A 13,888-nucleotide genomic window follows, 5' to 3' on the forward strand; every position below is an offset into this window, starting at 1 on the left:
ACGGGATAGAACAGTTAAAGGAACATGACAATTTTCACAGAAGTCCAACCAGTGTGAACTGCAGAGCCCTGTGGAGCTTCCCCCCTAAGAGTATCTGCCACAGGAGAAGCGGAGGTGCAGACCTCTCTCTGGCAGGGACCAGGCCACGCTGTGTGCCTCTGACCTCACCAAGAGTCAGGAAACTGATCTACTCCTGTACTCAGAAAAAAACTCAGGACTGCTTCTTTATGCCATTCTCAAAGGTTCGCTTTAAGACACATTAGGCAACTCTATACTTGGTAAGCCCTATTGCATCCTACTAATATCAGTATTCCAAATATTGTGAATAGTGATATTAAAAAAAAAACACAAAAAAAGCCTGCATCATTCCTATTCCCCATACACATTGCCCACTTTCACTATATAAAGGCAAGGGGAATGGTGTATGCCTACAGAGAACCCAATATTGATGGCACACACGTCCTTTATTAAGAAGATTAAACTTAAAACTGTGACAGTAACAAAAACAGAAAATGTAGCTGTACAGTTTCACTTCTATCCAATATCAAGAGAATTTAACTTCTCTGTCCTCATTTTAGATAACTAGTGTCCAAAAACACTTCAAAGATAATACACATAATGACTAATATCTCTATACTTTCTAATTCAAGTCCTGTCTTTCTCTAATTAAATACATAAGCAATTTACCACTAGCTTTCTTTTTTAAAAGCATTAATTAAAAACTGAAAATTCAATTTCCTCTTAAAAGAAACTTGTTACATCGAAATTGTCTAATAAGCTATTGTTCAGAAATGAATAATTAAGCCAAGGATTTATTATTTGAGCCTCACATTTTAACATATGCCAGGTGTCAGTTCAGCACCCATAATTACATACAGACTATTATGCAAGTTATTTAAAAAAGATGAGGTTGATTAGATACAAATGCATAAAATTAATCTCCTCTAAACATGTAGAAACACTCTAGGTGATATTTTCAGCTTCTATGTGCACTGTACAGTAGGTTGCTACCTACCCAGATAAAAATAACTACCTTCAAGGAAAGTCAGTTTTCTCAGCCTCCCTATTTCATGAACATACTGAACATATGCCATGTGAGTTCAATGCCAAACATTCCCGGGATCAATACAGTGATGATTCCAAGTACATAATTTGTCTTTGATATTATAATCATTGGAAGGACTGATGCTGAAGCTCGAATACTTTGGCCACCTGATATGAAGAGTCGGTGGCCTTCACTGGAAAACATCCTGATGCTAGGAAAGATTGATTGCAAGAGGAGAAGGGGGAGACAGAGGATGAGATGGTTGGATGGCATCACTGATCCAATGGACATGAGTTTGAGCAAATTCAGGGAGATATCGAAGACTAGGGAATCCTGGCATGCTGCAGTTCATAGGGTTGCAAAGAGTTGGACACAACTTAGCGACTGAAAAACAACAAACATGAGGGTCAGAGCAATGGAATGGAAAGCCATCAAAGAGAACCCAAGTCAGAAGCACGTGGAAGATCAACCAGCAAGGTACCTTTCTCCACATAAAACATCAGGTGGGGCTCCAACTACCAAACTACTCCAGAGTGGCACACCGGGGACTCAAATCCACACCCTCTGACTCCCAGCTCAGAGTCTCCAAAAGGCCAACGCCAAGTCGAAACAATGACTCAGTGTCATCACGGACACCGTTTCTTCTATACTGCCACACTCTCTTTAAAAGTTATACCAGAGAGACTTCCTTGGAGGTCCAGGATGCATAACAAACAATCTGCCTTCCAATGCAGGGGACAAGGATTCGATCCCTGGTTATGTAACTAAGATCTCACATCCTTCAGGGCAACTAAGTCCAAGTGCCACAACCTAGGCCCAGTACAGCCAAAATAAAAACAGAATTTTTTAAAAATAAAAAGTTATACCAGATTTTTTTTTTGGCATGTTCCACCCTAAGTCTCTCACTCTAAATATTTCCCTCTTTCCACCTGAGCATTTACGTCTGTAACAAGATCAAAACCACTTGACTCACATTTCTACTATTATTGTTAAAATTACAGAAATCATAAGTTGACCTGTTTGGAAAACAAGGTCATTATCTCTTAGGTAATCTTTTGAAAAAAAGAAAGTTTACTGAACACTATTTAAATAAACTCGTAACAGTCCCAAAATAAGACTACCTTTCTCTCTCAAAGTGCATCCTACAATTTGCCACAGGATAAGATATGTCTGTGGGCAAATAAATTTGAAAACATCGTATACAATATGCTCCCATGTGGATTCATAATTAAAAGTTCTGAAAAGTACTAAATACAAATGAAACCATTCAACTTTGCTTAACCCAATATGTCCCAATGTATTTGACTAGAAAATCCTTATCACAGAATAGGTAGGAAAATCCCTTGGCAAAGTTAGTTATCTATGCACCAGAAACATAAACAAAATTTATAATTTAAAACTAAAACTGTCTTCTAAGAAATTTACATATGAGTTAAAATAAAAAAGTACAATTCCCATACCACATTTTTCTCAATGCACAGATTAGAAGGAAAACGGGTAAAAATCAGAATCAATGCCCATTTTCAATAAGGCACATTACTAAGTTTTCAAAGTATAAACAGGTTAATAAGTTAGGCAGAAAATATCAGTATATTTAAGAACAGAAACAGCACAACAATGTTAATGTCCTTAATACCACTGAACTGTATGCTTAATAGCTAAGATGGAAAATATTATATATATATTTTACAATTTAAAAACAGAAAAGAGAAATAGAATAGACATTCTTAATCTATACAATAATGCAACTTTGTTACTGTAACAAAAGAAAAAAGAGGCAATAAAATTCCACCCACCTGAAAAAGTTTAAACCATCCCATAAAAAACTCTGGACCAGGAAAAAATTTTAAACTAGGGATTATCTATAAAATAACAATAATGGAAACACTACACGTCAAAATAATGGGACACAGCTAACACTAGGTTGAGATGAAAGTTGATAGTCTTAAGTGTCTTAGTCACTACACATGAGAAGGGAAGAAAACTAAAATGTAGTTACAAAACAGCAAGAAATGGCATACTAAACCAAAGATTAAAAAAATTCATTTTCCTATTCCTCATAAATGAAGACAGGGCAGTATTTTAATCATCTCTGCCTCTCCTATATCCAGCCAGTACATAATATGTTTCATAAATGCTACCTCTAAAGAATGGGAGCTGTATCTGAGAGAGTTGACTTAGCAGTGAATTAAATACATTAGCAGAATGTCATGGAGAATCCAAAGGAACTACACTCATCTTATTTCAGTGTTTTTTAAACCAAATATGTCATTCTCTTGTTAGTCTTCTCATTGAGTATGCCTTCCATTTTCACTACTATCAATCCTCCTTAAGTTTATTCATAGACGTATACTCTCAATCAACATACCAACAGGTGACCTTGCATGTAATTTTTAGAATCAACTTTTCAAGTAAAAAGAAAGTTAAAAAGGAGCTCAGAAACTCATGAAAAAGATTACCATGATAACAATGTCACTGTGTCTTTTCAAAATTATTAAAAAATAAAGACAATTAATTTAAACAGCGTGGCACAGATAACAGCCCAACAGAACTAATGAGAGCCCAAGAAAAGACATGCACACAGACATGACAGAGCTGACAGCAAAGAGTCGTGGGGAGAAGACTGACTTTTCGTTCAATGATGCTGGCGTAACTGATTCATTTTAAAAACAGAACTGGACCCACACGTATCACCACACACGGACACACAGAACAATTACAAATAAACTAAGCTTCTAAACAGAAAAAAGGAAAAAACAAAACATAACTTGTAGAAGAAAATGTAACGTGGGCATCCCTCGTGGCTCAATGGTAAAGAATTCGTCTGCCCACGCAGGAGACACAGGATGGACCCTGACCCGGGAAGACCCCACGTGCCTCGGAGCAACAAGGACCATGCACCACAACTACCGAGCCTGAGCTCTAGAGCCTAGGACGCAACAACGGAGCCCGCATGCTCTGGAGCCCGTGCTCCGCAATAAGAAGCCACCAGAGTGAGAAGCCTGCAACCGCAACTAGAGAGGAGGCCCCGCTCGCGACAGCAGCGAAGGGCCGGCACAGCCAAAACTAAAGCAGTGAAAGTGAAAGCCACTCAGTCCTGTCCGACTCTTTGCAAATTATCCAGGCCAGAATACTACAGTGGGTAGCCTTTCCCTGCTTCAGGGGATCTTCCCAGCCCAGGGATCAAATCCAGGTCTCCTGCACTGCAGGTGGATTCTTCACCAGCTGAGCCACAAGGGCAGCCCAAGAATACTGGAGTGGGTAGCCGACCCCTTCTCCAGGGGATCTTCCTGACCCAGGAATCAAACCGGGGTATCCTGCATTGCAGGCAGATTCTTTACCTACTGAGCTATCAGGGAAGCCCAAAAATAAATAAAAGTATACACAAAAACTTTTATTTATTTTTGGGCTTCCCTGATAGCATCACCGACTCAATGGACATGGGTTTGGGTGGACTCCGGGAGTTGGTGATGGACAGGGAGGCCTGGCATGCTGCGTGCTGCAGTTCCTGGGGTTGCAAAGAGTCGGACACGACTGAGCAACTGAACTGAACTAATACACACAAAAAAGAAAATGTAACAGCACATATTAGTGTTAGATTAACATCTCATGGATTGATAAATTTCTATTAAAATTAAGAACTTCTGCTTAGCCACAGATACTATAAAGAAAATGAAAAAACCAAAGATCTTATGGATTGATAAATATCTATTAAAATTAAGAACTTCTGCTTAGCAACAGATACTGTAAAGAAAACGAAAAGATCAAACACAAAATAGAAAAGTATCTGGGACTCATGTAAACAACAAAAGATTAATATCCAGAATACATAAAAGAAATTTCTGTGGGTAGAATACCATGACATCTGAATTTTTCACACATCTCAGAAAATAAACAAATGAATAAATAATAAATACACATATATGGGTATATATACATACACACATCTTACAACAAAGCAAAGAGGGCAAATATATTAACAGCTGATGGAAATAAAGGCTATTAGTTTCCTTTCCTTTTCAAATACTTGAAATATTTTATAGCAATAGCTGGTGGAGGTAGGGCAGAAGAATGATGGGATGCAGAATTCCTACAAAGCAACAGAAGAAACTGGCTTAAGACTTGATAATCATTTTCAAAACAGGAAATTCCAAAAACCAAGATAAACAAAAAAGATGGTCATCCTCATTAGTAATCAAGAAAATGCATATTAAAACAACACTGAGGAAACAATTTAATGCTCATGAGATTGTCAAAAATTTAAACTGTGACTCTATCAAATGTTCAAGAATATGTGGGTTAATGGATACTCCTATATAAACCAATATACGAGAGGCCTCCCAGGTGGCGCTAGTGATAAAGAACCCAGTTGCCAATGCTGGAGAAATAAACCAATACACGTGTGCCTGTGTTCCTGTATTGAGGCATACACCAACACATTATTCAGGGTACCGATGAGCTGCACTTTAATCAATCAACATGGATCAATCTCAACCTAACTTTAAGCAAAAGAAAAAAAAATTAAGTCTCAAAAAAAGATGGTGCCAATCCATTTATACAGAGTTCAACATTTAGAATCAATCAATCTAGTATTTAGCAATACACTCAAAAAGGGAAACAAAATAAATAAAAATTTGCGAAAAGAAAAAAAATTTTTAAGAAAAACAAGAAAACCTTGGTGAAGTTTATCATCAAAGTCAAAAGAGCAGTTACTCCTTGAAAGAAAGTACAAATTTCAATCCAGAAGAGACAGAAAAGAATTCTCTAAGCAACCAGCCTTTTGATTTTTAACAGTGAGTCAGAGTATGCACTTTTAACCACATCCATACAATCCATATAATCTTCTGTAAGAAAAGAACCTACTTTCAGAAATACCAGTAGGAGCTGGGAAAAGAGTTTTCTACATTAAAAAAATTAAATCATCGAAGACAAGTGGCTTAAAAATTATTTTACCTTCAACTATGTCCTGAATACATTAGACAAATTTGCTCAAGAACTGCTACAACTGAATTATTTTTGAAAAGACAAATCCTTTTTTAGGGGGAATGTTCACCTCTGAATTTGTCATGTTATAGGGACAATGTTAGTGTACGTGCTGCCAAAGTATACACTAAAACGTCTTCCAAACATATAAAATTCTCACAAATTAGAGAGTTCTAGACTTTCTTCCCTCTTCATGAAAAATATACAAAACTCAACACACATACCAAGAGAGAATAAAAGACAAGTGTGCATATTCACTGTTAACTCTATCATTGTATCATTAGCTGTTTCATTATGTTACAATTAACAATACACATGCACAGCAAACATTCTTCATAGTATGTACTCAATGATAAATACAGATGGGGTTGGGGAGGACATATGTAATAAAGGACACCACCTCATGGGTTAGAACCGACCATCTTTCACTCAGCATTAATCTAAGTTTTATAAATTAAAGATACAAAGTTCTAAAACTTTCTTTACACCATTTAAAAAATTCCTGGAATACTCCTCTCTCCTTTGAGCTCCTGTATTTTGTTCTTTGGCGTGAACGCACTTGACAGATTCTACTTTATAGTTTCATCTCATCTCCCACAACAGGTAGATGTGTGCATGAACATAAAGTCCACCTTCTTCATCGTGTGCCCCCTGGGTGTGCCTAGCTTGAGGCCTTGAATGATAAACCCAAACACGTCTTTTGACTACAGATAAAGATAACTTAATTCTCATATTGTTGATCCAGCGCAGTTCACTGGTTTCATGCATACCCCACAGGGACAACTGACTACGCATTCACCCTACAGGCTGGGACGTGCTCTAGGTGCCTTTCTGGATCACTAGGGGAAAACTGCAGAGATTTTTCTGTACTTGGAACATCATCCCATTATCATAACATGCATGAAGTAATGAACTCAAAAGGAAGATGTTTGTTTTGACATATTTTTTTTTTTCATTCCTTAAGGAATGCTTTTAGCCTATGGCTGTGCCTTGGGTGAGACAATGTCAAGGTTTAAAGAAAACAGAAAAATGCCAGCCTTTGAGGTCAGTTATAAATCCTCCTCACGGTCACACACAGGAGCTACTTATGCAAGTTGGCTGGTTGGCCAGCTGGCTGGTTTTCAGCCATTAACAGTAGCAAGAGAAGGGATGTGCATAAACTGAAGAAACCACATCACATAATAACAACTACTTAATATTAAAATCAATGGATGCTGGTGGCAGCTTCCTTGTTTCTGAACCACAAAATGGCAACATGACAAGATAATCACTGGGGCTATCGAGGCTGGCAGAAAATTTCCTACATACACCTGGCTTACTAAACTGAGTTACTGGTAAATGGAAGGGGGCGGGGCGGATTAAGGATATGTTATTGAGAGCTACTAAGATTGTTCATATTTGCTATCATCTCTTTAAAAGCAAGACATTTAAACAAGTGAATGTGAGCTGGTTTTTTCACTTGCTCCACTGTAGGTCACGGGCTCACAGTGGCTCGTCGGGATTATTTAAATTCAGGAGCAGCGCAGTGCTGGTCGACAGGCTCCTGCACCGCCGCAGGCTACAATCCTCACACAGTGCCTGAAGGGGTATCACAATTGCGGGCATCTACAGAGAACAAAGGAGCCTCACCCCTTCCCGAAGGCACCTCATTAGCACCGTGTATGCAGCCAGGGGAACAGCCCAGCATTCTCGGGGGTTCTTTTTTTTTTCTTCCTAAAAATGAAGGAGAAGGAAAGGCAGTGAGGCGAAGGCACAGAAGACATTAACCCTTTCAAAAAAAAAAAAAGGCTAGGTTTCATACAAACAAATGACGCAGGACTTCTTAATACCCCACCGCAAGTACTAACTACAACCTGCCAACTACGGCCCGGTGAGGGGTCCTTTACTGCAGAGAACGCACAAAGCGTTTCTTCTCTTTCCCAGTATGTCGTACCTGACGTTGATAAGCTCCCCTCAGCAACAGCTGGATGGAAAGGACCAAGGGATAAGAGCATGATCTGGTTGATACAGAAACCACCCCATCGATAACCGCAGATTACGACATACATACTTCTACCTAAAGGTGTGACATTATCTGGAATGGCTTGAAAGCACAGAACATGCAGTTTGGAGTAGTATCTCTGGATAATCCATAGGAACAAGGAAAACGCAGGATACTACCTAGCAAGATGAAGCTCAACAAAACCAAGTAACTAGGATCAGTGAGTACACTGACTTTAAGGGTATCAAGAACAATTCTTGCACAGAAGAACTAAGTTAGAAAAATAACCACAAGAACTCTCCTGGAACCTAACACATAAAGTCACAGAATCGATCCAGGGCCACAGAGAAAGGTGAAAAAAAAAACACACACTCTGGTTATAGCAGAAGAAAGGAAGTTCTGCTGAGACAGACTATTTCTGTTTTAAGATTGTCCAAATGTTAGAAGTGGTACCTTACTGATACAAAAGTACTTAATACCCATGATGAGAATTGTGACTCATTAACACTGTACCCTTAATTATAAAATGCCACACATGGTCATAATCAACCCATTATCAACCGGAGCTGCTCCAGCTCAAAAATCACTAGTTCAGCACCCAATTTAACTTTCAAACACGACGTGCCTCCCTTTCAGCTCATTTATTCACGACATCCACCACAACCTTTCCTTAACATCCCTGGACCCTACTTCCCATGTTCCTCGCCCTTTTTCTTTACCCCAGTCTATCCCCTACCCACCTTGGCTGCTACTGAGATTCCTAGCCTATAATTTAATCACTCTTGACAAAGGCCCGAAGGACCTCATCCTTTGGAGTTCCATCATCTCAGGTCTGGGGAAACTCAGGCTTACCGGAAGGCAGTGGCTTGTTCTCTCCAGGCCTGTGGTCAGACAGCTGGGCTCTGGGAGGGGTGACAGCAAAAACACAGACTACACGAGTGACGTAGGATGGGGAAGCCCGGGTACCTTCCACGCCACTCACCAGGCCTGCTCTCTCTGATCCAGTCCCTCTCCCGAAGAACTACAGCATTTCAACCCATTGCCCTCCCAAAACTTCGCTCTTCCTCTTCACAGAGATCATGAGAGTCACGAGAGAGGAACCATGCGCTCGCCTCCACCTGTAGCTGGCTGCTGCTCACACCCTGGGTCACAGCAGGGCAGGTTCCTCCACTCCTTCTATGCAGGCTCACAAGTCCTCTCCCGCTCTTCTTCCTTCAGGGTCACTAGCTTCTGGACTATCCCTTACTGCTCCTAAATGTTCAACGTCGTGTCTCCATGGGATCCTTCCCATTCCCACCAGACTCACTGTCATCTCCCATTTTCAAAACAGCCCTTCACCCCACACCCCTCTGCTCTTTCCCATGGTGATGCTCACTTTTCACTGACTTCCTCAGGATCCCATGTCCCTCTAAATCCTCAACACTTAGCAGTCTGATTTCTTCCGCCTCCCGCTCCATGTTAAATAAATACACAAAACAGCTCCTGTTGGGTTCCCGGTGACTTTTGTATCCACTCAAACCAGGAGACTATTTGTAGTCCTTTTTCTTGGACCTTAAACTCCACATTCAGCCCTATAAACTCTTTTCTGAAATGCCCACTCCTCTCCTGATTTTGCTCCTACTTCACTTACTCACAGGCAGGGTGCAGAAGCTTCTCTTACAATCCTCCCATCTATTGTCCACATTGAAACCAGAGTCATCCTCGTGGCACTTAAGTCAGATGACATCCTTACCTTTTCTAAAGCTCTTAACCAGCTTCCTCTTGCTCTTAGGATCAAAACCCAGGCCCCCAACTTGGCCGAGGAGACCTCCACAGTCACACATCCCGTCTCCTGCAGCCCTGCCTCCTGCTCACTTCCCTCCTGTCCCACTGGCCATGCTTCAGCTCATGAGTGAAAAAAAGCACCTACCGTGTGCCAAGAACTCTTCTAAACAACAGTCATGCAGCTGTGAGCAAAACAGACAAATGTTCTGTCCTAACGGTGTTCAGTGGGGCGCAGTGAGGGGGGCAGACAAAAAAATTTTTTTTAAAGTAAACAAAATAAACAAGGCAAGACAGTCCTGCAAGCTATAAAGAAAAGCACAGTTGGCCAAGGGGTTAGAGGAAGCCTGTATACAAAGGGCTTCATCTCACAGCCCTCAGGTTCAGAAGGAGGCTCTCTGCAGAAATCCATGCAAGAGGAGATGAACGGCAGATAACTGCAGGTAAACACTGTGAGCAGGAAGAAACGTGAATGTACAAGTGTGGTGGCAGTATCAGGGTGTAGGGGGTCCAAGGGCCCATGGGGAGGTCAGTGAGGCTGGAAGGAGGAAGCGGGTAAGAGGGTAGTGAGGACAAAGGTCATACGGGAACTGAGGAGCAGTGCCCAAGGCCCAGAGGTGGCTAGAGGGTTTTAGCTGTGGCAGCAGGAAGACAGGGAGCAGGGAGAGCTGTAGGAGTGACAACGGTGGCATCTCATGTGTTTCCACAGGCTCCTCCAGCTCAGGTCTGGGGAAGAGACTGCGGTGCACACAAGAGTGATGCAACGAGACCATCTGGGAGTTCTTACAACAGGCCAGGTGGCAGATGGTGAAGTGCTGGACCAAAAGAGACAAAACATGTGAACACCTGGACTCTAGCTCATTATGTATCCTTGACAATAGAGGAAGGAAAAAAACATAAACTAAGATGTGCTGTCTCACACATTCCTCTGCAGAATCATGGTCTGGACTGCTGTCCTCAATCTTATAACCTTGGGGTGTTATCAGAGAGCCAAAGGTCAGGACTCCAGTCTCTATGTTATACACGATCTGTATGTATGCACGTATGTATGTATGTGGGTGTGGGTATACATATATCAATCACTTCAGGTCAGTTCCAGTAGGTCAGCACTGCCCTGAGACATTAAGGTTTACCTACATTCAAAGTTACAAGGAGACCCAATCAAAAAATGGGCCAAAGAACTAAACAGACATTTCTCCAAGGAAGACATACACATGGCTAACAAACACATGAAAAGATGCTCAACATCACTCATTATCAGAGAAATGCAAATCAAAACCACAATGAGGTACCATTACACGCCAGTCAGGATGGCTGCTATCCAAAAGTCTACAAGCAATAATTGCTGGAGAGGGTGTGGAGAAAAGGGAACCCTCTTACACTGTTGGTGGGAATGCAAACTAGTACAGCCACTATCGAAAACAGTGTGGAGATTTCTTAAAAAGCTGGAAATAGAACTGCCATATGACCCAGCAATCCCACTTCTGGGCATACACACCAAGGAAACCAGATCTGAAAGAGACACGTGCACCCCAATGTTCATTGCAGCACTGTTTATAATAGCCAGGACATGGAAGCAACCTAGATGCCCATCAGCAGAAGAATGGATGAGGAAGCTGTGGTACATATACACCATGGAATATTACTCAGCCATTAAAAAGAATTCATTTGAATCAGTTCTAATGAGATGGATGAAACTGGAGCCCATTATACAGAGTGAAGTAAGCCAGAAAGATAAAGACCATTACAGTATACTAACACTAACACAGAATTTAGAAAGATGGTAACGATAACCCTATATACAAAACAGAAAAAGAGACTCAGATGTATAGAACAGACTTGTGGACTCTGGGAGAAGGCGAGGGCAGGATGTTTCAAGAGAACAGCATCGAAACATGTATATTATCTAGGGTGAAACAGATCACCAGCCCAGGTTGGGTGCATGAGACAAGTGCTCGGGCCTGGTGCACTGGGAAGACCCAGAGGGATCGGGTGGAGAGGGAGGTGGGAGGGGGGCCGGGATGGGGAATACATGTAAATCCATGGCTAATTCATTTCAATGTATGACAAAAACCACTGCAATGATGTAAAGTAATTAGCCTCCAACTAATAAAAATAAATGGAAAAAGAAAAAAATAATAATAAAGATAAAACAGTCTAATATATAAAAAAAAAGAACTAGCAATTCACTCACATATTTACCTGAAGAAAATAAAAACACTAATTAGAAAAGAAAAAAAAAAAGTTACAAGGACACAAAACACTTTCTTCTCATGAAACATTAGTGATTTTTGTGGATATAACTTCCTGTCGTTAGTTCAGCTCAGTTCAGTCGCTCAGTCATGTCTTGACTCTTTGCAACCCCATGGACTGCAGCACACCAGGCTTCCCTGTCCATCACCAACTCCCGGAGCTTACTCAAACTTATGTCCATCATGTCATGATGCCGTCCAACCATCTCATCCTCTGTCATTCCCTTCTCCTCCCACCTTTAATCTTTCCCAGCATCAGGGTCTTTTCCAATGAGTCAGTTCTTTGCATTAGGTGGGCAAGGTACTGGAGTTTCAGCTTCAGCATCAAGTCCTTCCAATGAATATTCAGGACTAATTTCCTTTAGGATGGACTGGCTGGATCTCCTTGCAGTCCAAGGGCCTCTCAAGAGTCTTCAACACCACAGTTCAAAAGTATCAATTCTTCAGCACTCAGCTTTCTTCACAATGCCAACTCTCACATCCATACATGATCACTGGAAAAACCATAGCCTTGACTAGACGGACCTTTGTTGGTAAAGTAATGTCTCTGCTTTTTAATATGCTATCTAGGTTGGTCATAACTTTCCTTCCAAGGAGTAAGCGTCTTTTAATTTCACGGCTGCAATCACCATCTGCAGTGATTTTGGAGCCCAGAAAATAAAGTCTCTGTTTCCCTTGTTTCCCCATCTATTTGCCATGAAGTGATGGGACCGGATGCCATGATCTTAGTTTTCTGAATGCTGAGTTTTAAGCCAACTTTTTGACCCTCCTCTTTCACTTTCATCAAGAGGCTCTTTAGTTCTTCTTTGCTTTCTGCCATATCATTAATATGTGGTCAAACTTTATGGCCACAGAATCATCCCTATGCTAAAACAGCCTAGCTTATATCCAATTAAAGTAAGTGCCAAGGGAAATGATTCTTCACATCTACTTTCAGAAATAAATAAAAATGTGATTCTGTATCATTCCCTTTATAGAAGACTCTAAAAAATGCAAACTAGTCTTTGTGACAGAAGGCAAATCAGTGGTTGCCTGGGGACTGGGAGAGGGGCAGGAAGAAGGGATTACCAAGGGTGCTCAGGAAAACTTTTGGAGGCGATGGAGATTTTCATTATCTTGACTGTGGTGATGGTTGCACAGATGTATACATATATTAGCACTGACCAAACTGCCATCTTTAAACATGTGCAGTTTATGGTATGCCAACTATACCTCAATTAAGCTGAGTGAAAAGATTTTTTAAAAAAAAGACACACTCACAAAAAGAGTTGGACTGGATTCCCATCCCTGATAAGATGGCAGACAAGATACGTGATCACTCTTCTAAGGAAAGCAGTTTTACTCTACATCCTTAAAATGCCTCAGAGAGTTGACAAAAAAACAAAGAATAATCAAGCCAAAAATTAGCTGCAAGCATGGAGGGATAAACAGATCACTGAAGTTTGCTTTCATTCTCCAAGCCTGCAGAACTTGGTAACTTTGAGGTTTGATGTCAAGGCCTCAAGGGCCCAAGGTAAGAATAAAGTTGACAGAAACTCTCCAGCCCCATCCCCAAAGAACCACAAGGAAAGCTGTCTTTCACAAAACTTAGCACACAAGACAATGCTCCAGTGCCAGAGGAGGGAGGGAGGGAGCTCTAAATGCTAACTGAAGAAGACATCCTTTTTAATTATTAAGAACTAGCTCCAGTGTATATACCTCCATACACTTTTTAATACTGTGTAACTATTAAATGAAAAACGTTGTTCTACCTGCTATATAAAATGAGACGAAGTAAGAATCTACATTTCTGCTTTCTCATTTGGGCAAAAATAACTCTGTAAGTATAAGAAAGAAAGAAATGGCAATGGTTATTTACTGGGGAAC

General features: G+C 40.8%; 1 protein-coding gene across 5 annotated transcripts in view; it reads right to left on the minus strand.

Moving 5' to 3' along the window:
* ULK4 (unc-51 like kinase 4) overlaps positions 1-13,888 on the minus strand; it is a 487,767-nt gene that overhangs the window by 393,145 nt on the left and 80,734 nt on the right. For 4 of the 5 annotated variants that reach the window (XM_070455485.1, XM_070455484.1, XM_070455482.1 and 1 more), the window contains one exon: positions 7,658-7,741. The exons of the other annotated variant lie outside the window; for it this stretch is intronic. In XM_070455485.1, the coding sequence (XP_070311586.1) occupies positions 7,658-7,741 (84 nt within the window). The remainder of the gene's footprint in view (positions 1-7,657; positions 7,742-13,888) is intronic. 5 annotated transcript variants of the gene reach the window in all.

Source organism: Odocoileus virginianus, chromosome 26 (assembly GCF_023699985.2).
Source record: "Odocoileus virginianus isolate 20LAN1187 ecotype Illinois chromosome 26, Ovbor_1.2, whole genome shotgun sequence".
NCBI classification, from domain to species: domain Eukaryota; kingdom Metazoa; phylum Chordata; class Mammalia; order Artiodactyla; family Cervidae; genus Odocoileus; species Odocoileus virginianus.